This window comes from Notechis scutatus, chromosome 1 (assembly GCF_049901735.1).
Source record: "Notechis scutatus isolate UNSWTSFEM ecotype Mainland chromosome 1, rNotScu1.2, whole genome shotgun sequence".
Taxonomy (NCBI): Eukaryota; Metazoa; Chordata; class Lepidosauria; order Squamata; family Elapidae; genus Notechis; species Notechis scutatus.
The window spans coordinates 287,760,364-287,784,536 of record NC_142009.1 but is presented as its reverse complement, the minus strand read 5'-3'; the positions used below and the strand labels follow the sequence as shown (position 1 = coordinate 287,784,536).

Sequence of the window (24,173 nt, the reverse complement as noted above, 5' to 3'; positions counted from 1 at the left end):
TTCAGAAAGGACTTCTATTCTGCCTGGAGAGGTTGGCTGCTAGTTTGTGTAAGCAAAGCAGAATGTAATCTGGGAGCAATCCACCTAGCCTGGGCAAGCCAGGCTTACACACAGGTTTCTACCGGTTCTGTCCACCTATGTAGAACCGGTAGCTCTGAAGAGCAGCAGACATAGAACCGGTTCTGTGTCTGCTGATGTTTTTGCCCACCCGTCCACCTGGGCTCTTACCTGATCTTTTTTCCTGACTTTTCAACTTCAGCTGCCGAACGAGGCACAGCTGCAGTTAAAAAAGCAGGAAAAGAGGGCTGTTTCAAAGGCTGCTTCTCTGCCCGCGGTGTGCTGATGACGATTTACAGGCATGCAGCTCGCAGCATGCAGGGAAGCTCGTAAATCCCGAACCGGTAGTTAACCCTGTCGTATCCCACCCCTGTTTACACACTAAATCAATATGAGAAGTTGTTCTTGGGGATGGAACTCTTCTTCAACAGTCTTTGTACTTTGTACTGCAACAGATCAAACTTCCTTTGTCAACTTTGGCAAGGTTGAGGTGCCATTGCTTAGTCTCACCTTACATCTCTTTCAATGGTGATTCTTCCTGGAGTAGGATCTTGACGCATGCTGAACATGCTGGTCTCCTGACCTATAGCACGGTAAAAAATGTGCAATGTTCAGGGTTGCTGGCATAGGCCTGCAAGCTTAATGCCAGGACCAAGCATGATGCCATTCATCAGGATGGCCAGGAAGAGCCAGCTTTGGAAGAAGGGAAAGATCAGACTAAACAACAGAATCTTGATCATGGTTGAATTGTCTTGAACAATGCTTAGAGTTGGAGCTATTCCAGGAGGTATTCTTGCCAAGGACCAAAGGCTGCTGAAAGAGACAGCCAACACCTGGATCTTAGGCAAAGTATGATCTCGTGCCAGCAAGCCAGCAAAAGCTGCTATATTGTATCTAGACAGAGTGGAAGTAAATGGAATGCCCCTTCAAATCTGGCCATCACCCACAATTAAGAATACTTGCCATATAGCAGGGGTGTCAAACTCAAGGGGCCAGATCCGGCCTGTGTGAGGGGGTGCTTAGATCTGGCCCACAGAGCCACCCTGGAAACAGTGAAGGACTGGCCCATGATGCCTCTGCCAGTGAAAATGGAGGTTGGGAGGGCCACGCGACCTCCATTTTCACTGGCAGAGGGTTGCAGGAGGCTGTGGCAGCCGAAAACAGAGCCCGCAAGGGCTGTGGGCAGACCTCCCAAGCCAGAGGTGAAATTTAAAAATTTTCCCTACCGGCTCTGTGGACGTGGATCGGTGGGCATGGTTTGGTGGGACTCAGTCTCTGAAAGGAAGAAAGCAGGTGGGTGTGGGTGTGGCTAAGTGATTCAAATCGTCCCTACCACCTCTCCGAACTGATTCAAATCATCCCTGTCATGTCTCCAAACTGATTCAAATCGTCCCTACCACCTCTCCTGAGGTGGTGCAAGGTGGTTGAATTTCACCCTGTCCCAAGCTCCATGTTTGCTGGCAGAGGCTTGCAGGAAATTGTCGCAGCTGAAAATGGAGTTGGGAGCCCGTTTTCACTGGCGGAGCATTAGGGCCACCACAGGCGCCCCCGACACAAATGACATCATGCTGGCCACTCCCATCCCAGCCACACCCACCCTGCCCCCCCCCCACATCAAACACAGCCCTGGTGCGACCCTCAATGAATTCGAGGTTGACACCCCTGCCATATAGGAAAGGTTAACAGCTTAAATGTTGGTGTTGGCACATAGCCAGGAAAGTACAAGTAGTAACAAATCATGGAGCTTAGCACACAGGGAGACCATATCAAATCAATTCTCATAGTGAATGCTATAAACCATACTTTTTTTGTATTAAACATTCTTTTCCCCTTGCCATTCTCCTTACACATATCATGAAATCCCCCAAGCACTGGCATATGTACTTCTATATGAACAATGTAATGGACTTGAATTATTTCCGTCTTTCAGAGTGGTGCATCCTTTAAAAATGATTTAACAGAAGTGCTTTGGACATCATGTGAGCACATCTCTCTCTCTCTCTCTACTATTCATATAAGCTCTTTCTGGGATGATCCTAGAAAAAATGCCATTGCTTTAAGAGTTGCATTAGATACACTCCTATAATGATTTAATTAATTTATTCATTGATTTATTCAACATATGGCATACAATGTCAGAAAAATCTACACATGCTAGACACAATGAAAACTAGAACTAAGGAGAAATTTGCAGAAAGAACAATTAATCAGTGGAATGACTTTCCTCCAGACATTGTGAATGCTCCAATGCTGGATGTTTTTAAGAAGAGATTAGACAACCATTGAGTAAAATAATCAAGAGAAATGATGATTAGGAATTTCACAAGTCTGAGAGGTGGAGGTAAAGGCAAGAATCCCAGATCACAGTTCTGCTCATTGCCTTCAAACTGCTCAAATTGTCCATGAAGTCTAGATCAGCTGTTCTTGAGATTGTGATTTAAAAAAAAAATAAACATCATTTTTTTAAAAAAAGTTTACCTACCATGCAATGGTAGTGTTCATAGTAGTAGGAATTTTTATGCACCATGACTCAGCTGCAAGTCTACCACTTTGCTGTTATTGTAAAATCTCTGTAAGACATAAATTGTGTACGATAAAAGTGACTTGTATTATGAAGCTTTCAATATTTTTGTGTGGTTTTTATGCAGGAGTTTCCTGATATTTGAAAATTATTTCAAGGATTTCTCCAGGATAAAATAGTTAAGAAAGGCTCGTCCTATGCCAGATGGACTTATCCATTATATGGGATTAATGACCAGGCACAAAATTTATACCGAGATGATCTACATTTATTATTATTTCTGATTGACATTGCGCTAAGATGTAAAGACAGAGTTCATAATATTTCTCCAATTCTCTCCCCCATAATCTTGTGAGAATGGCAGAGAAACAATAATTGTTTAGGTGCATATTCCAAACTTAAAGGCGTGACACTTTTTTCAAGGTTTCATAAGGATGTATTATGAATAATAAAAATTAAAATTGCTATCCAAAGGATTACAGCCAATGTAATATTTGATAATATATGTTAATCTAACAAATTAGTTGACTGAATGCCAAGGCCTATTTTGTTTTCTCTAAGGTAAAATCATGGTTTATACAGTAGTCTTGTTTATATTTTCATAGAAATGGCAAATCTGAATCTCAGGCATACTTCTAAATCAATAGGCATTGAGTCAAGCAATGGATCAAACCGAACTCACACATCCCAACTATACACACAAACATCAGTAGTGGGATTCAATTTTTTTTAGTACCAGTTCTGTGGGCGTGGCTTGGTGGGCGTGGCATGTGAACGATACTGTAAAATCTCCATTCCCTCCCCACTCCTGGGAGAAGGTTACTGCAAAATCCCATTCCTTCCGCACCCCACTAACCTGCTTTCCAGCTCCATTCTCCTGTGCAGGGTAACAAAAGAAGACCCAGACAATCAGCTGGGACTCGGGAGACAGAGAATAGATGGGGGCGGGGCCAGTCAGAGGTGGTATTTTTCGGTTCTCTGAACTATTCAAAATTTCCGCTACCGGTTCTCCAGAAATGGTCAGAACCTGCTGAATACCACCTCTGACACACACACACACACACACACACATACATTTTACCTGGAGTAATTATGAAGAGTGTCATTTATTGGAAAGCAAAAGATCCAGTAATTTGGGTTTAGAGTGGCACTTTTCAGAAAACAATAGAGTTTGATCACTATAAAACTTCCAAAACTTCCCCTTACATTTGATGAAATTCTACAACCTCAGTTTAATTGTTTTCATTTATAATTCAAACATTAATATTAGAAATGAAATAATCTAGAATGCTGTCTTGGTACATATTGCATATTACTAAATTCATCTGTTCTATTTCCATCAGGAATACCTGGGTAAACAAGCTTTTCTATCTAAGCAAAGAATTTGCGCGAATAATTCTGCCACAAATTAAGACACACACACACACATACACGCACGGACACACATTCAAAGCTCTACAAACAACTGGAAATTTAAGCACTGAATATCAGAAATATTACCTAATGAATTATGCATTTTGAGTTTAAAAAGATATCATGTATTTTTGAGGTTATGTATAAGTGGTGTTTTTAAACTATCTAACTTAATATATGTTTTAAATAGGTTTTAGACTAAGTTTTTAATTATTATTATTATTACTTTAATTATTTTAATTTTTAAATACTGTCTAGTGTGATTGTAATGTGGTGTTTGGGGCACTGTGCTGGAGTAGCTTTCAAATTTCATTGTATTTTGAATGCAATGACAATAAAAGTATTCTATTCTATTCTATTTTTGAGGTTAATTCAATATTTAATATCTCAAATCTGTTCTTTTACCTAAAGAAAGAAACATTCCATAACAATATTTATCAGGTACAGATTGTTAATGTATGGTATGTGATCTGAATACCGTTGTGAGGGACTGGGCGACTTTTTGCCCAAAAAAAGCCTCCAGGAACATTCCTAACAATATTGGGTTTCTTTTTTCTTCCACCCTGGCACCCGCCGGTGCAGCCGGGATTGGGTTAATGTGGTGGTGGGGTGTGATCTGAATAATTATGAATAGCATTTTGAAAATCCAAAGCATTATCATTGAAAAGTACATAGTACAAATTGCAGATGTCAAACGAACAGAAATTCTATGTTCAGAATCTATTTTTACCTGCAAGAAGAGGTGTATTTTATTCATGTTGCAGTGATGAATTAATTATGTGACTTATTAACAATTTTAAAAAGCGTATAGACAACCTCTCATTTAGACTACTGTAACACCCTCTACACGGGGTTGACCCTGAAGATCATTTGGAAACTTCAACTGTTGCAGATGCAGTTGTGTAAATGGTGCCAGATACATGGCATATGTAATGCCACTTTTATGTGAGCTGCCTTGGTTACCAGTGTGTTTCTGGGTGCAATTCAAGGTGCTGGTGGTTACCTTTAAAGTCCTACATGGCTTGGTACCTGAGGAATTGCATTTTTCCAAATGCAACTTGTTAAGTCTGGGAGATCGGTCCCGGGTAGATCGGTCCCAGGTAGATCGGGTCGCATTGAGACGCGAGACTCGAAGTGCACATTCAGCTCTTTATTGAATATACAGTTAGGTCCAGTACCTGCACTCAGCGTGGCTTTTCTTATAGAGCCGGCCGGCGGCTCGGCGGCCAATGACAGGGCTTTGAATCTCCTGCGATCGGCTCGGCCAATCGCGGGAGGTTCTTAGAGCACCAATCATGGCCGCTCAGTTGACCAATCAAATTGCGGCCCGTGTGGACCAATCGGATTGCGAGGTTTGGAGAATGCTAATATAGAACACAACTCTTGTTGCATCTTGTTGCTAGATCAACTAGATCTAGCAGGATGGGCATGTTGCAGATCCCATCAGCCAAATAGTGGGGAGTAGAAGACTGGCTTTTTACACAGTGGCCACTGCTCTATGGAACATCCTCTCTTTAGAGATCAGAATGGCTCCAATCCTGTTAGCCTTTCGTAATAACCAGGCTATGAGCCATGGTGGTGCAGTGGTTAGAATGCAGTACTGCAGGGCTAACTCACAGCCCACTCCTGGAGTTCAATCCAGACTGGCTCAAGGTTGACTCAGCCTTCCAAGTTCCATCCTTTCGTGGTTGGTAAAATGAGGACCCAGATTATTGGGAGCAATATGCTGGCTCTGTAGACCACTTAGAGAGGGCTGTAAAACACTGTGAAGTGGTATATTGCTATGTTTCTGTGACTGGGATACTGAATGTGAAGGTGGCCCTGTTTCCTGACTGTATTGCTAACTGGCCAACTCTCTTGCTCCTATGTATATTTAATCTGGATGTTTTTTTATTAGTTTATTGCTTTAAAATGTTTGTAGTATTTTGATTGTAATATATTTTTTGAATTGTAAGCCGCTCAGAGTCATTGACTGAGATGGGCAGATATAGAAACTGAACAAGCAAGCAAGCAGGCAAGCAAACAAACAAATGAATTCACAGTCTAAAACAGCTATGTTTTATTATCAAAACCAGTGGGATGCAAAAGTCAATGGGTCTGGGTTGTGCTTGAAATTAAAACGTGTTACAATGATAATGTTGCTCAATACAAATCTGACATTATTTACTGACAAAACCAGAAACGTACAGAAAACATTGAATATTATAATTGCAAAAATGCAAGTAGTTTCTTGTTAGCCGTGGGTGCCAAATTAAGATGTAACTGAATAAGGAAATGTCCTGGTTTCAGGAAGAGTAATCCTCTGGATCAGATGAATCATAACTCAGTTCTCTTCCTGTCCCCGATGTATGTCGCTGTATATGAGAAACAGGATAGCATTTTGATAGATCAGACTTTTCTGGCCTTTCAGTTAACTCTTGTGAATATTGGAAGGGGAAGAAAGAGTAGAAATGGGATCTATCAGAAATGAGGAATGCCAACAACAGAGTTCAGGAAGCAGATTTACTATTGAGCGCTTCATTGTTACTGTATTTCTACACTATGAGGGAAAACCCTCAATGCAGCAGATGCCAGAATGTTTGGCCTGAAGAAAATGTTCTCTAATCCCTCTTCAGCAAACTCAATCTTGGATGGGCATGTTCTTTCTTTCCCCTAGAATGCCTCCCTGGATCCTCAGACATTTAGCGTCTTCGTGCAGTATGGCCTAAAGAGAATGGGAAGCACACGTGTGTCTTCTATAAGCAAGGTGGCAGGCTTCCCTCACTACAAGCCCCAAGGCAGAGCTCTATTTGCATTTTCACTCTGTTCTGAATGTACATAGATGGCACCTTGATGTTTTATGTAAGTTACAACAGTGCAGGAAAGATCCAGACTTTTCTCGGTTTTTCCCAGTTCTCCACCTATCATCAAGGAAATTAGAAATGCAAAGGTGAATGTCAAAATCAGCACTGCCAGATCCGTCCTAGGAGCATGGCATTAAATGTTGGATATATTCAGCTGGTGAAATGATCAGGAATGATACAACTTTTTTTCTCTATCTCACCTCAACTGATCCATGCTAAATCAATCTACAGAGAGTGAATTAACAGAATCTTTTATTGGGTCATTTAAATATATATTTCTTTTATATTTTATTGTTTTTCTTCTCATTTTAACCATATAAACTGCCCAGAGTCATTCGGGAGTGAATGGCCTTCCATAAACAAACAAGCAAACAAGCAAACAAACAAACAAATAAATTTCCCAGAAACTGGGTGACTTGGTTCAGATTTTTTTTTGTAAAAAAAAGGTAATTATCTTTGGCATCGTAGATTTTAGACTCTGACCTTTCTGAAAGCTGTATTCCCAAGATTCAGATATTCAAAAACAGTATTTGGGGGCATGAAGATTTGGTTAAAGAAATTAACACGCATATGTACCAAGGTCCTCTATTGGAGAAAGTAAACAAAATATAGATTTTACCTTAAATTTGAGGTGCCAGGTTCATTTGATTTTAGACAACTTCCTATCTTAATATACATATATCTTATTACCATCTATCTTTAGTATCACACATAACATTTTCTGTATCTTACATAAACAGTATCCTATACTGTTGTTGGAAGAAATATCCACCCAGGTTCAGTTCCAAGTGGGGAGAAAGACACTGGAAACATGGAGGCTATTTGGAAAGATGGTTTAATGGTGGACAGGACTATATGGTTTGAGCACACGGGTGAGAGAGAGAGTGAGATTTATACCCTCTCTTGGGCTTTGAACTTGCTTCCTGTTCCTGTGGGAAGGGCATAAATTCTGATTGGTTGTCAGACTCCCATGGGGCCATGCACGGCAGAGGTGGTATTCAGCAGGTTCTGACCAGTTCTGGAGAACCGGTAGCAGAAATTTTGAGTAGTTCGGAGAACCGGCAAATACCACCTCTGACTGGCCCTGCCCCCATCTATTCTCTGCCTCCTGAGTCCCAGCTGATCGGCTGGGTCTTCTTTTGTTGCCCTGCACAGGAGAACGGAGCTGGAAAGCAGGTTAGTGGGGTGTGGAGAGAAGGGGATTTTGCAGTATCCTTTCCCTGGAGTGGGGAAAGGAATGGACATTTTACACTATCCTTTCCCTTCCACGCCCACCAAGCCACGCCCACAGAACCAGTAGTAATTTTTTTTGAATCCCACCACTGATGCATGGGTAACTTTATAGGCTATCTTGAGTCCCAGGCTTGGTTGAACCTTGCTGGGTGATGTAATGAAGGTGCTTTGGGCAATTCCTATTATGGCTTAATGGCTTTGTCCTGGTTTGGATCTTGAGTGAGGGCTAATCCCATCACTCTGGAGCTGAAGGTCTTTTGTCTTGTAGATAAGCTGGCCTAGCCTTTCTGGGGTTATTAACAAAGGTACGGGCTGCTTTCCAAGAGCATGTTTCTCTTTTTCTCATCCAGGGAGGTATAATATTCTGCCTTTTTAATATTTCCTAGAATATTTCATTCTTCTAGGAGAGGAGTGGGTGCTAACTTTCTACAATGTAATTCAAATCCGCTTTTTAAAATTCTTCTCGTGTGTATATTCTTTATTCCAATACAACTTCTGCTCTCCCCAACAAACCCTGGTCAAAGCCACTTGACACATGGTTCAAGGCAGGAGAACCAGAGCATCAAGGGGGCATTGCAGCCATTCCTTTTCTCCTATCAAATGCCCCTTGGACTTCTCATGCTTCAGGTCTTCAAAATGTTACCAATGTTCAGTGCTCTGTTGAAGCTCACCCTGTTAGGTAAGCAAGTTTGGCTTCTCCATCAGCTCCAGGCTGCTCCACTGTCAGTTCTCTGGGCATTTATGATCACCAACTCATGGTATCAGTCTGATGGACTGTTATCAGTTCCCTGAGCAGGGGTGGGATTCTACCTGGTCGGACCGGTTCTATAGAATCGGTTGTTATGATTCTGCCCAGTTTGGAAAACCGGCAAATTGCACCACTGGCTGGCCCCGGCCCTCCACGCCCCACCCACTCACTCCTTACCTGGGCCATCAAACTTGCCTGCTAAGTTGCTATTTCTCCTCTTTTTTTCCCGACCATCAGCTGTTCTGCTGTGCCAGGAGATTTAGATTAGCTAAAAGGCAGGATATTAGATTTCTTGCTTTCTAGCTAATCTAAAAGCAGAGCTGAACCTTCCTTAGGACTGAAGCTTTTGTTTTTCAGTGCAGACTCGGGTAGCAGATTGCAGATATATAGACCTCTAAGTGAATCTGTGATCATGTGAGCAACTCAATCTGCCTGCATGCATTGCCTGATTTGGGGTAAAAATTGTTCTTTTTTAAATAAAAAAAATTAATATTTACATAAATATTTACAATAGTTACATACAAGCCATGCCCAGCCAGTCATATGACCACCAAGCCACACCCACAAATTAGGCCATACCCACAGAACTGGTTGTTAAGAAATTTGAATCCCACCCTTGGCCCTGGGCTGTCCTGGGGTAGTGCAGCTAGTATCCAGAGTCTCCTCTTCTCTGCCAGTGCCTAGGTTGCAAGCTGGTGCTCAAGGTTTCTTTCAGTTGCCAGTGTTCTTGACCATGCAGTGGGGGCTGAACGGTGTCCTGCTGTTGCCAGCTTTTCCTCTAGCTCAGGGTGCCCCATTTTAACTTTCACAGTTCTCTCATTGCCTCTTTGTTCCAGCTCTTTTCCTCCTCCTCCTTTTTTCTCCCTTCTTTCTACTTTGCCATAGTTGACAGATTACTTCTTTAAAAAAAAAAAAACTGCTCATCCAATCTTCGATGACAGGTCCCTTGAAGATAAAAATGAGCCCTGATAGCAGAGTGGCTAGAATGCAGTATTGCAGGCAGACTCTGCCCACAGCCTAGAATGCAATTCTGAGTGGGATCCAGGTTAACTCAGCCTTTCATCCTTCCAAGATTGGTAAAACGAGAACCCAGACTATTGGGACCAATATGCAAATGCACTGTAAACCACCCAGATAATGCTGCAAAGCAATATGGGGCTGTATATAAGCCTAAATGCTTTTGCTATTGCTATAAAAAGGAAAAGGGACGGAAAAGGGAGATTTATGTGCCATAATTGCCATGGCACATAAGTCTTACCACAGAATATAGGCGTATCTTTTGTTAATCTATTCAGCACAATGATTTTTTTTAATGAAAAGAAATGCTACTGATTAAAGCTGTAAATAAGTCTTCATACTTAAAAAATAAGGCAGAACAGTGCCCATTCAGAGGAAACATCTACTGGATGTAGTCCAAGTGCCCTTTCTTCAAGTGGCTATACAGGGGTCTATTGGAATCCCATGAGCAGGACATAAGGATAAAATCATTTTCCACTTAGTAGCTTAGTAGCAAGCAGGTTGCTTTTGCTCCTAGAAATGGACATTTGACTATTAATAGCTGTATACCAGTGGTGGCTAATCTTATTTGGCTCCCGTGCCGATAATTGCAAGTGCCAACATCCAGAAGGCAATGCATGCTGCCCCCCATGCCCTCTGTGCATGCATGCGTGCCCCCCTCACACATTGTGCATCTGCGCATGCATGCTTGATGCCCCTCATGCACTGCGCATCTGTGCATGCGCATGCGATTCTTCCATCACACACTGTGCGTCTGTGCATGTGCATCTCTGCGCATGCGTGATCCCCCTCACGCACCGCATGCCTTTGCGCATGTGCACACGATTCCCTCACGTATCTTTGCGTATGCGATTCCCCTTTGCACGTAGTGCATCTGTGCATGCGCACACGATCCCCTCAGGCGCAGTGCATCCCTGTGCATGCATGCCAGGTACCCGACAATCAGCTGTTGAGCAGCAGCGTGCCCACACATGCGTAGTGGGGCTCTTCTGGGTGACCTCTCGCGTGCCGGGGGAAATGGCTCTGCGTGCCACTTCCAGCACGTGTGGCATAGCTTCGCCAACATGGCTGTATACTGTCTGAATTAGCCTGTTAAAGCTATTGTGTTTGGAATTATTATCACCTATAGCAAAATTCTGTAGATAATTTCTAAACCAGCTTTAGGCAAGAAATCCAGCTGGGTGATTTGGGGCCAGTCTGTCACAACCCCAACGATGAATGGTATGGAGTCGCGACAACTGAAGTTTGATGTGACTAAACAACCGAACCCCTTCCCCGTTACCTTGAGGAGCAGACGTGACTGTTCTCAATAATGCTCTGATGATTGTTCCAATGACTACCTACAATGCGGAGAGATGACATCAGCATACTGGGTGGGGCTGTGCAAGATCGAAGATTGACGGCTACAGATTGGAATGGCTAGAAGGATTCAGGGCGCGCGGGGGTGGTGATATAGTTAGGTGGTGGGGTCAGAACGGGCTATGATGGATTTGTGCCAAGGGTGTGTGGGAAAAACAGAAGGGATTGGGAATTTATATTGTGTTTAATTTAGTTTAAACAGTTCCGAATGTTCAGTAGCAGCGGCGGCCGGAAGATCGCTAGAATTATTAGTTAACTAACTAATGAATGACATGTATAAATACAGCTCTGGATTGCAACGCAAGCCAGAGCTAACTTTAATATATTTTGCTCGTTGTTACCCGCTGTTTTGGCACAAGAGGCAAATAAACAATTCACTAATCCTCAAACTTGAGTGGTCTCTTAACAGTCCTAACATCGGAAGAATAGCTTCGCCAACATGGCTGCATACTGTCTGAATTAGCCTCTTAAAGCTATTGTGTTTGGAATTATTATCACCTATAGCAAAATTCTGTAGATAACTTCTAAACCAGCTTAGGCAAGAAATCCAGCTGGGTGGTTTTGGGCCGGTCATTCTCTCTCAGCCCAATTCACCTTACAGAGTTGTTGTTGTAGGGAAAACAAGAGGAGGAAGGATTATTGGATGTGATCAGTGACTTATTTATAAAAATAATAAAGGCAGTATATAAATAAATAAAATAAAACAATTTCACCCTCTACTGTATGCCATCAGAGGTGGTATTCAGCAGGTTCTGACAGTTCTGGAGAACCGGTAGCGGAAATTTTGAGTCGTTCAGAGAACCGGCAAATACCACCTCTGACTGGCCCTGCCCCCATCTATTCTCTGCCTCCAAAGTCCCAGCTGATAGGCTGGGTCTTCTTTTGTTGCCCTGCACAGGTTAGTGGGGTGGGGTGGGAATGGAGATTTTACAGTATCCTTCCCCTGCCACGCCCACCAAGATATGCCATGCCCACCAAGCCATGCCCACAAAACCGGTAGTAATTTTTTTTGAATCCCACCACTGTATGCCATGAATAATTTTATCAGTCTTTGTTGTCTCTCTCCCCTACCTGCCTATTTCTGAAAAGAGTGCTAACAACTGTATGATTGCAAGGAATATAAATCCTTCCATCTTCCACCGTTCAGTCAGAACTGAAGAAGCTTCTTAGATAAGAAGTGAAATGTCTTCAAGAAAAAGCAAAGTCCAGTTGCCTTTCGAAAAAAATACCTTTGGGACATCCATGAACTTGATGACTGAGAATCTCCATAGACTAAAAAGTTCTAAATATTTAATTTTTGTTCACAAATGAATGAAGTGAATAATGTTCAGATCACCTTTAAAAATTATGCCATTTTCCTATTCACCAATGCAAGAGGCAATAATATTTAGTATTATGGAATATCATTGAAACCTACTTCCTCACATGTACTACAATTCCGTTTTATTCACACGTTCAAACAAATAAGTATTAAATAAATAGATATTCTTTTTGGGTCCAATTATGAAAGTAGCATTTTAAATACCTTTAAAGCACATTATTTCTCAAAGTAACCAAAGCCTGAATGCTGAAAGGTGACATCATCTTGAAAATCAACAGCCTGTGAACCAAATATTAGACCCTCTAATGCTGTTTCCAAACTGTTTAAACATTAGGATAAGAACTTAGAAGACTGCTTTGTTGCTTTGTTTTTTTTAAAGTAATATTTGCCCAGCAGGAGTTGAAAGCTGCATATGCGTGATACCCATCATGAGTGCCTGCTGCTTTTTACTTATGGTAATTATCTAATAACCAATTGATTTCAGTTGCTAATAGGGCAATTTGTTAAGGCTCTTGAGACAAGAATAGATTAAAGAAAACGGAATGAGCCCCATGGCTATTCAGAGAACACATTTATGAACAGTAGGGTGGCCAACAGCAGAATTTTCAGAAATGCAGAAATGACGTCTTTCTTCCAGGCTAGGAATTTTGGCCATATCACAGAGAACTAACTATTATGTGAGGGCATCAGACTTTTCATTAAGTAGGTTCAATGCCACTTAATTTCAAAACCAACACTTTTGTCATTTGAACCCAGCGAATTCCTTTTATGTGATTAGTAAGGTTAGCTGCTGATATTAACAACCATTAGTATCCATATTGATACCCATTTACAATAGATGGGGGGAAAATGTAACAGTCTAATGCGCAGACAACTGTCTGAAAACTGGTCTCCATCTATCAGAATGAAGGGGTAGCATGCTGAGGTAGGAAAATAGACTGCATTGCTTCAAACAGTAGGTATGCCCGTGCATTTGATTGGTAATGTTCTCTTGGGTTTAAAAAATGCATGAATAAAATTGGCCAATAAATCAGACAATAAAAAATGAGCACGCGAAAGACTACATTTGAACTTTTATTCTTGGTAGTTTTCTGTTTGTAGAGAGCTTTTTATATATGTATGTGTAGGTATTCTCAGCTGCCTTTTTATTTTTCTGTCACCCATTTATATTTATTTCCATCACTGTTTTAATTTTAAATTCTGCAGCTCACCCAGAGCTGTTTGAGTAAGACAAACAGCCATGCAAATTGAAAGAAATTAAAGTATTCAGAATTAAATAGTATCCCCCTATATGACTAGATATTTACAGGATTGTTTTGTTAATTGGTTTCACAAATATAGATTCATCTTGAAGACAACCTAGCTCTTTGCTCAAAAGGATTCATAATTAAATATCAGCCATGATAGTACACCAACTTCATATGATTTGAATTTCAATTGCCACCAGCTCCAGTAATTATAGGACCGAATGATGGGAGATACAGTTAATATATCTAGAGGACACCTAATTGGCTTACAATGTTAATTTAGTACTGGGAGTTCTCAGCATCAAACCCCAGATGACTTTGGGTTACTAATCAGTATCTTTAATCTTACTTACATATTTGTTAGAGGAGTAAAATGGGGAGAGAAGAATCATGAATACAAAAAGTAAGGTAAGATTTTAATGTAAACGATAAACCATAACTATCTGGGTGCCTAGATCCACCCGCAAAAATATTTCACTTAAAATATAACAATATATTCTGTCCAATATCACAACAATCCTGTGATAATAAATTTCAGTCTGTCTGAAAGAATATTTTATGAGCTCTGCAATTATCCCAAGAGAAAAGGAGAAGTTCTTAACGTTTTATGACCTTTTTGCTAGCAATTCTGACTCTATTCTTGAAAAAAGTGAAGAAACCACAGAATTTTATTAACCAACACTGGAGGAAGTATTTACGACACATTTTCCCCTTTCTCAGAACCTTATGTGTGCAGAGAAGCACGTATTCAAATGGTCACACCGTGCCTTTAATTATTACGATTTAACATGTAGCAGATCCATTGGGCGCACTGGGATTACACAGCCAACTGTAGGCCATTGCAGAATCTATCCCAGAGATACATATTCTTTTGAAAAAGAAATGGAGAGAGACACTGCCATGACTAACACCTCCAAGAATACGGCCCTGTGATTTATATTCTGAATTCTGGAGTTAAACAAATGGTTGTTGAGTTCAGGACTATCTATACATTAATTGGAGCTTGCCAAACCCTATTGTTTCAGGCTCTTAAGAAAGCCTTAAAGGGTAATTCAGTTCTATTTAGCTAACAAAGAAAAAAATGGGAATTTATTATGGATTTCCCAGTATAACATGTAGATTTTTCTAGATCTTTGTATACAATGTGAAACCTAATGATTATAATGCTACATCTATTATTTATTATTATTATTATTATTATTATTATTATTATTATTATTATTGTTATTGTTGTTGTTGTTGTTGTTGTTGTTGCCTTATTATCTCTTGCTTGGAGAATTTCAAATACACTTCTGGACTTAGCATCCTCTGTGTGTGTGAAGTGTAAACAAAGTCACACAATTCTGATAATCTTCAGGGAGGCTAGGACTCATTCGTTCCCTCAGAAGCTGCAAAATTGATGCCTAATAATGCATTCTTACTTACTTTTCACTTTTTCTTCAATGCCTAAAGGAATGGCTTGTTTACATTTATATCATTTATTTATCATATTTAGAGATTACCCATCTTCCTCATAGAGCAACTCTGGACAGTATCTTTCCTTCAGTGTCCAATTACCTGTGTCCATCACCATCACTATCACTACTCCTGCTCCCCCTCCTTTTTTTGGAGGAGCAAGGGACATTCCTCTTGAAATGGAGGATGGGAAATCTCCAGGTTTGGTTTCAATTGGAGTTGGCAATTCTAGCTTTACTCCTCTTCCTCCTCCTCCTCTTCTTTTTCCTCCTTCCCCTTCCTCTCCTCCTCCTCCTCCTCCTCCTCCTCCTCCTCCTCCTCCTCCTGGCTTTATCCTTTTCAGGTAAATATAATACTTGCCCAATACTGGGATGGATTACATTTGCACCCTTCCCACTGCGGTCATTCCAAGTGTGAAAACAGAGCAATGTTCTACGTATAAAGGAAGTGGTTTCAACACACATTCTTTTCAGTGGGGGAAAAAAAGGCAACTTTAAGACTTGTGGACTTCATCTTCCAGAATTCATTAGCCAGCTTGAATTCTGGAAGTTGAAGTCCACAAGTCTTAAAGTTGCCAAGGTTGGAGAGCCCTGCTCTAAATTGTATAGTTAAGAAAATGAGTGTGCAATTTGTTCCACATTAAGTTCTCATTTGCATAACGATTTCCACTCCAGCTATTCAATAATCAAAGCACTTTTGATTATTCCTTTAGCTACAACAGGTGCACTGTTGTTGTTTATATTGTTTGGGTGCTCTGTAATCAGTGTTGACTCCTAGTGACTACCTGGGTAAGTCCCTGCAATTTTCTTGGCAAGATTTCGGAAGTGCCTCCTTCCCTGGGTAAGAGAGAGCGACTGGTCCAAAATCACCTAGCTGTCTTTGTGTTTAAGGTGGGACTAGAACTCATGGTCTCCTGGGTTCTAGCCTGGTGCTTATACTGAAGTAGCTCTCATATATAAAGGTGCTCTTTTAAAGGTGCAGGAAACAATTGTAGTTCCTCCTTTTTGTTTCTGGTTCACAAACCATGGATATCATAGAAAAGACGATTGGGCCCCTAACGCTGCTATCCAGAAAGCGCAACCTATACTCATTAACTTCCTGGGCAGTGAAGAATGCTTGGAAATGAAAAACAATAGCCCCTGGTGTTAGCTACTTTTTGCCCTCCAACTGAATGGTGTGTTGGAGACTGTAATTCTCCATACTCCAAGAGCTCAAGTGAGAAACCAAAGGCAATATATTTTTCATCTTTCTAAGAAAAGGGCAGCTTCAGCTCACTAACTTCTTCCACATGATTAAGAGAGAGATTAACCAGCAGAACAATCCAGACAGGAAACAGTAATCAGTTGATGTAATCAGGGCTGTTGTGATCAGGGGTGATCACTTGAGTCTTAAGCCTGGCCTTGATTCATTACAGGAATCACTGGCACCAGCCTTCCTTCGTTTTGGCTGTTCCACATCTTCTATTCTCCCATCTTTTTTCCTTTTACTCAGACCAACTAAAGTAACATCTTAAAGTATGACTATTTCCATAGAAAATTACCACAACAGACAGGGATATTGAAAGTCCTGTCCCTTGCAGGCATACATCCAACATTGGGATCCAAACTAAAGCTTCCGCAGAACTTGGCCGTCCAGCCTCTGCTTAAAGATAGCCAGTTGATTTTAGTTCCATAAAAGCATATTCATCTGGTTTATCTGGCTTCCTGCAAGCCAATGCAATGACTCTGCCTCCTGACCTCTGGGATGACAGAAAGCAGTTCTTTGCCTTCTTTGGCCTGACATATTTTCTACAATGCTATCAATGAGGAAGACTCTTAAGGAAGTACTTTTGTACCTCTCTTGTACCCACATTAATAATTGGAAATTATTATTTATGCTATTAGTCCAGTGCAAAAATTAAAATTAGGGTTGGTTGTTTCACAAATGGTTGTTTCACCTCTGCCTGAACATCCAAAAGGTAATATATTTAAGGGCATAAAAGAGTGAGGTCTGCTGTTGAAGCTCATTTCAAAACAGCATTTGTAAGTTTCACCAACTATTATTAGACAAAGAAATAACTTCTTTTCTGAAGTACAGATATCAGCCCCTTCTTTGTTCTTGCATACTGGACAAATGCTCAAGATACTTAAAAGGCTAGCAAATAAATATGCGCTCACCAGGAAACCAGAACCAACCCCTGAGCACCCAGAGCATCCCAAAGCTTCACATTCACAAAACCATCTCCATGTATTTTCAAGTTCATTGTTAAGCAGACAGCTGAACCAGCACTTAGCAATGGTACATAATGGATATTCATTAAGGCTTAAAACATCCTAATTGAGTTGCCTGAGCATAAATTGTTGAAAGTGGCAGTGACCTTGGGACCAAAAAAAAAAAATCATGCTAGAGAAGAACAAGCCAAGATAACTTGGATGAAAAAGAATTAGACTGCTGATATCTGAAATAATTCTGAAGTTGAACTTGACAATTAATTCAGAGTGGTGTGCAGTCAGTTTTCTAAAAATGAGTCTGAAGAATATGATAAGAATTAGGTTCAAAAGGAACTGCTGACACACTATCAGACCCAGAGTTAGTATTAAGATCTCAAAGATCTACTATAAATACAGAAATCCCACCTGCCTTTAATCCCGTTTTCCCAGTTCAGTTTTTAATATTTGCCAATATTTCCAAATGAAACTCCAAGCTGTATTTTTGTGCTAGGTGAACTGAATGGCATGTGTATTTGGTCTGATCTCATACAGGGATTGACTGGGAGTGTACTGGATGCAAAGTAAACTAGGTGGCTTTGCCTGTGTTAAGTCTCTCTTCAAGTTAGTGTTGACTCCTGATGACTGCCTGGACAAGTCTCTGTAGTTTTTCAAGTTTTTCCAAACTGGTTTGCCATTGTTTGCTTCCTAGGGCTGAGAGGGAATGACTGGTCCAAGATCACCCAGCTAGTTTCACCCTAAGCCAGCACTAGAACCCAGTCTTCCTATTTCTAGTTTGCTGCCTTAACTATTACACCAAACCTGATCTCTCAAACTGGGCACTATCCACAGGGAATTTATCTATCCTGGTAAAACTGGACTGTCATGGAACCCAATCATGAGAATATGCATGTTCCTATTATCTACTTCCTGGGACTGCATATTCTTGCCCTTGGTAAAATATTTACTGCGTGAAATGTTTACGCTGCTATAGTCCCGGCATTATTGCTCCATCCAACAAGCAGATCATGGAACTACTCGCAGGCAGCTACCAATTTTCACCGTCTCCGGCTTGGGACAAGATGAAAGGAGTGAGGGTCTGGGGGAATTTTTTTCTTTTTTTCGGAGAAAGACCGGGTCCATTCAGGTGAACGGAAAAAGATCGCCCCAGCGCGCTTTCCAGGTTTTTTTTTTGAGGGGGTGACTCACGTGGGACGTTCCCAACAAGAGAGAGGGCACGTACCAATCCCAGACTCCCTCCTCTCCCTTGCACGTCCAGCACTGCCCGGGAGTTTTTCGTGCGCTTCGTTGGATCTCGCGTGTTCCCAGCCCCTGTCCCCGAGGGATGGCGAGGGAGGCGGCGGCACGAGAAGGAGGCGGGATCGAGGGGGGCGGGGGGGCAATGTGCCGCTCGCTCCCATTGGTACGTGTGCACGCTCCCGAGCGGCTTGTCCTCTGGTATCCGGTAGTGTGCGGCGAACATGGCATTTCCCGCACGGGGCCGGCTCGGGCAGGGCCACGCGCAACAGCAGCGGCATACTGTCGCCCCGGTAAGGCGATGCCGGCCGCCAGACGGATCTGACTTGCCTGCAAATGGCCTCGGGCAGGGAAGCAGCCGGGCAGCCTCCGACCGAGCTCAGTGGCGACTCAGTGGAAAGCATGAGGAAGATTTTCATCGGTCACCCCGAAAGCAGCGAGGATGGGGACCGAGCCGGGCGAAAGGAGCAGCCGGACCGGCCGGCGAGGGGCTCCCTGGGAGCTCTCCTCTCCCCCGGCAACTCGGGCGAAGAGCGAGTGGTCGAGGGCGCGTTGCCCTCCGGCCCTTCGCCTTCTAAGCGGGCGCCCGTGCGAGAGCACCGCCGAGATGCTCAGAGGCTAGTCTTACACTATATAGTGCCTTGCATGAACGCCTATGGCTTGTGCGTGGTAGACCATTTCCTGGGATCCCGGATAGCCGAGAAAATCTTCCAAGAAGTCCTGGCTTTGCACTTGAGTGACAAATTCCAGGACGGAGCCCTGGCGAGTCAGAAACTGGGCAGCAACAAAGCCATCCGCGGGGACAAGATCTTGTGGGTAGAGGGCAGTGAACCAGGATGTGAGAACATAGGCTACCTCCTGAAAAAAATGGATAAGCTCATCATGTACGCAGATGGGAAGCTGGGGCATTACAAAATTAGAGGAAGACACAAGGTTAGTAGTTTCAGTATCCAGGACTTTGTTCTTCACTTACTACCAACAACTTTCCCAAAGTTTCTCATCTCGCTGTCATTTGGAGTCTGAACTCTTAGCTGTGACGTTCTGGGTCACTCTTGTATGTTTGTTTGTCTTGGCATTATTTTTCTCTTTTCTCTTCATCCGTTCGCTTTGTAAACGACAAGTTTAAGGATCGAATTCACACAAGATAATACGAGGTACACGTGATTGATTTCCGAACCGGACAAGAAAGGGTATTATCGCAACATCAAGAGCTCTCTCTTTCTCTCTCTCTCTCTTTCGTCTCACTACTTTTTCGGAAACATACAAATACACTTCATCGGAAATACATCTCGAAGATTTTTAATCAAAAGTTTCATCCTGTTAACTTTTTTTCATATTATTATGCAGCAAGAATCGGTTGTTTTGCTTCTTCTTTTAGATGGCATAGATTAAGATGCGGTATCCATTCGGTTAAAATCGTTAGGAGCCTTTTTGTGGATGCAGCATCTGCAACGAGGGCACTTAAAACGTGAAAATTAACCAACTAACCAACCAATTGTTGTGCGTCTGAAAGGCTTTGTCTGCAGAAAGTCAGGTGTGGAAAAAAAGGAGAAGCCGCCTTCCGGGGGAAAAATGCTGAGCACTTGTAAACTCAACCCCTCTCGGTTAGGTTCAGTTGCCAAAAGAAACTCCCCTGTCACTTGCGCGCTTACACCCTTTCCCTCCCGTTTTGTTTACATTGGTATGTGACCCGTGCTAAAAGCGTACATGCTGGGGCAGAATTCCTCAATGGCGGAGACCACGCCCCCTCGGAGTGTGGTCTTCAGGCCTGCCAAAGCCCCAAGCCACGCCTCCTGCAGCCACGTGGCTCTTCGACTCCCCTCCCCCAACGCGGCAATTCCAACCGTGGATTGGGAGGGGCGCGGGAGGTGGGGGGGGGCTGGAAGCGCCGTCCGAAGCCACACCTCGTCTCTTCGTTGATTGGCTGCGGCCGGGCTCCCTTTTGGTTGATGTGTGGGCGCGCGGCGGCGGGGGCTCCACCCCACGTGCAGCTGGCTGTAGAAGTTGGGAACACATCCTGCACGTAGCAGACGTATTAATCAGAGAGGGGGCCCATCTCCTTGCCTTGGTAAATAAATTGGAAAGGAGTTTGCCGGACGTGGCTCCCCAAAAGAGGGAAGTGATCGTATCAGCCAAAAGGGAGAGGGGGGAGTTGTTCACTTCTCACACTGATCTACACCGATAGCAAAGAGCTTCAGCAATTATCTGTCGGCTAAGGTGTTAACACTTACAGTAGGTGCAAGGCAGCCCCCGGGGGTGGGGGGAGTGGTGGAGTCGCCCTTCATTCCATTCTCCAGCCTTGCTCGAGTGGCTGAGACGGTGACCGCTGGCTGCCCGGAAGACCGAGTATTATTACTTCAGCAAAACTTTTTTGAGCGCTCCGCTCCGTTGCTTTCCCTGACACAGATCAATCAACTCCTTCCTGCCTGGTGGCGGTTCTCCATCCCGACATTCTAAGGGTTAGACACGCGTTAAGCGAGCGGCCGATTCGTTTTGTTAGAATAAGAACCGATGCACGCCTTTGGGACCGATCCAGTGCTCGATTGCTCGTTTGGACATTATTTAGAGGTGAGAAACTAATCGCGTCCCTGAAATGCCATTGGGCGATATTATGAGATTAGACTTGGAGAAAATCGCCCTGGACTATATTGTACCTTGTTTGCGCGATATTGGCTTTTGCTACTTGGACAATTTCTTGGGCGAGATAATAGGGGACTGCGTCTTGGAATGTGTGAAACAGATGCATTATAGAGGGGAGTTGCAGGATGGGCAACTGGCCGGCCAGCGCCAGGGCATCTCCAAGAGACACTTGCGAGGAGACCAGATAAAGTGGATCGCAGGCACCGAGGAAGGATGCGAGGCCATCAACTTTCTCCTGTCGCTGATAGATAGGTTGGTGATGTTTTGTGGCAGTAGATTGGGAAAATATTATGTCAAGGAAAGGTCGAAGGTAAGAGCTTTTAAAAAAAAAAAGACGATGAATGTTTGACTGAAGGGCTTTATTTCATTCATTTCACTATTGCTCCTGGAATTGGTGATCTTAAAGTGCCACATAGAGAGCCATTTCAGCCTTTCTCTCTCTCATCTTTTAAAACCTTGAACTTAACTTTATCATACAAATAAGACCCATTGTGATGTCGAAGTCAGTTTAACAAATTTTGTATATTTAAATGTTGCATACGCTAATGAATGAATGTACAATTTGTGAAGTTAAGTTTAGTAATGATTATATTTAGTAAGTTTATAGTCTGAACGACAAATCTGCATATAGGCAGAGTATTTCTTTTGTTTGGGGTTTTTAAAAGTACTTGAACAATTGTAATACCAGCCCTGTAATAAATTTGTAAAAGTTTGCTGGTGCTGCTTTAGACAGCAACCTTATTTTGTTAAAGTTTGCAAAAGTCTGCTTCAACTAAACTTGAGTTTGCTCATTGTGCTCAGATATCAAGTGTTTATCAAGCTACTTTAGCTTGTCTTGAGGGATTAACTTTGTTATCTTTCTAATTTATCCATATATATTCCAATACAGTCCACTGCATACATAACTGAATACATAACTGAATACATAAACAGAATCCATAGTAATTAATACAATAATTGATGCTGCAGAATGTTTGTGCACAAGTTATTTTTTCTTGGTGTTTGAAGTTTGCTTTAATGTAACTCTTATACCACTTCAAATTTTTATTAACCTGTAAACAATGGGTGTTTACTTATAATAAGTACCTTGTAGTAAATGTGCTTAGGATTACTGACATAGAACACCCAGAGGTTCTTAGAAAGGTTAATAATAATTTATTAAATTTATTACAATGATCACACTGTAACAGAAAGGCCTGCTGTAGTAGCCATACTAGTATTTCCTCCCTTGCATCAAACTTTATTCACAAAGAATTTTCCAAAGCAAAGAAGTAGAAAAGTGAATTGTGTTACTTAAATGTTTGAACAAAATCATAATTGGACTCAAAAGCTTGTGTCTTTCTGCTAGTGACCGAATGAAACAGAATTTCTAAAGCTCTTTTTCTGTTAGTGATTTAGTCTACAGAATATAAAATTAAGCTTTTTAAAAGCTTCATTATTTAGGATCACAAGTGGAACTCTTGATCAGAATTTCATCTGCACATTTTTCTTTTTTCATTTTTTCTTCTTGACAATTAACATTCCAAAGCGACAAGTGTAGTAAGCACACTTATTGTGAACTAGATCCCATTGAATTCACTATAAAAGATGCTTAGAAGTATTGTGGACAGTATGTGCCTGGTTACTCAACCCATTATTTACAGTGTGAAGGTTTCCTAACCAACCAACCAGAAAAAAAAAGTCTGCTTGCATATAGTTGATTCCCACAGAGAACCTTGAGAAAACGATTTGCCTTGAAAAAATGGTTGACTGAATGTCTGGAAAGCAAGTTTTTGTCATTTGGCTTCTGGTTTAATTGATTTGGTTATTTGCAACAATTTACCCATCTGTCACAACATGTTGCAGCTGAGATTTTCCAGTAAATCTCCATTATTTTAAAAGGCGCTGTGTCACACACATACATATCCTCCTCAGATCACAGTGTTTAAATTGGTGAAATATAGATAAATATAATAATTTCAAATCCATTCTAAACATCTGTCTGGCTATGGGATGAACCAGTAAGAATAATATATTAAACTTGCATGCTGCCCAAATGACAAGGTGCAAATAATTAAAAATGTAAAAAGCTTATCCACCTGCCATAATATTATAATACCTAATACAGAAAAGACCCTCAATTTCATGTTCTTCCAATCACTTTCCAAATTAAATATAGCGCTCATAGTATATAGCTGATCTTTGCCTTGTAGGAACTAAACATTAATGTTCCATGATAGTAAATTCAAACTTCATTTATCCAGTTGACCTAATTATTATAGCCTAAGGACAATGCAGAACCTGTCATGCTGTCTAGCCCTAAAAATGGAAGGGAAGAGAATGTCATCCATGATGTAAATAATGCACATTATCACAGGGTGTTCTTGATTTCCTTAGCTTGCTGAAGAAATGGCATAGTCATCCTCTGGTCACAGTGGTGCAGTTTCCATCATCTGGTGTCTTCTTATTGTGTTGGGATCACAACTAGAAGTCTCAGGCAGGATGGGAAAATATTAATTAGAATCTCGACTATAAAATGTAAGGGGTGTGACTTTATTTTAACCCAATAATTTTTTAATGAACAACACTTGAAAGACGTGTCTAAGTTTTGCTTAAAGCTATTCCTAAGTGTTGGAATTTTAAGAAGAATCAAATGTACATTGCAACCAAAGGTTGTTTATATTTGTATTACCGTGTTTCTCACGAAATAAGGCCGGGCCTCATTTTTTTTGACCCCTGAAAAAACAGCTAGGCCGTCTTTTCGGGGGTGACTTAATTCCCTCCCCCACCTAGAGCGGCCCATATGCACGTACCTCGCCGCGAGGCTGCTTCTATCGACCGACGAAAGCTCACTGAAGGCAGAGTCCCCAGCTGCTTCAGGACGTGGCGTGGCTGCC

General features: G+C 41.9%; 1 protein-coding gene and 2 long non-coding RNA genes across 4 annotated transcripts in view; 2 read left to right on the top strand and 1 right to left on the bottom strand.

Annotated features, from left to right (window-relative positions):
• Nucleotides 1-6,774, top strand: part of LOC148133422 (uncharacterized) — a 189,378-nt gene extending 182,604 nt beyond the window's left edge. The window contains exon 3 of the long non-coding RNA XR_015746772.1: nt 6,648-6,774. This is a non-coding gene — a long non-coding RNA (uncharacterized LOC148133422). The remainder of the gene's footprint in view (nt 1-6,647) is intronic.
• On the bottom strand, nt 1,292-18,743 carry LOC148133421 (uncharacterized). The gene is made up of 3 exons (XR_015746771.1): nt 18,644-18,743; nt 2,540-2,627; nt 1,292-1,332 (listed from the first exon to the last, which is right to left on the bottom strand). It is a non-coding gene; the product is annotated as an uncharacterized LOC148133421 (long non-coding RNA).
• Nucleotides 18,744-18,866: 123 nt separating this feature from the next.
• EGLN3 (egl-9 family hypoxia inducible factor 3) overlaps nt 18,867-24,173 on the top strand; it is a 42,822-nt gene continuing 37,515 nt past the window's right edge. Inside the window, exon 1 of one of the 2 annotated variants that reach the window (XM_026664512.2) lies at nt 18,867-19,590. In XM_026664512.2, the coding sequence (XP_026520297.1) occupies nt 18,994-19,590 (597 nt within the window). In that variant the 5' untranslated portion in view covers nt 18,867-18,993. Of the gene's footprint in view, nt 19,591-21,116; nt 21,608-24,173 lie in introns of those variants that run through there. The other variant, XM_026664513.2, reaches the window with a different exon arrangement.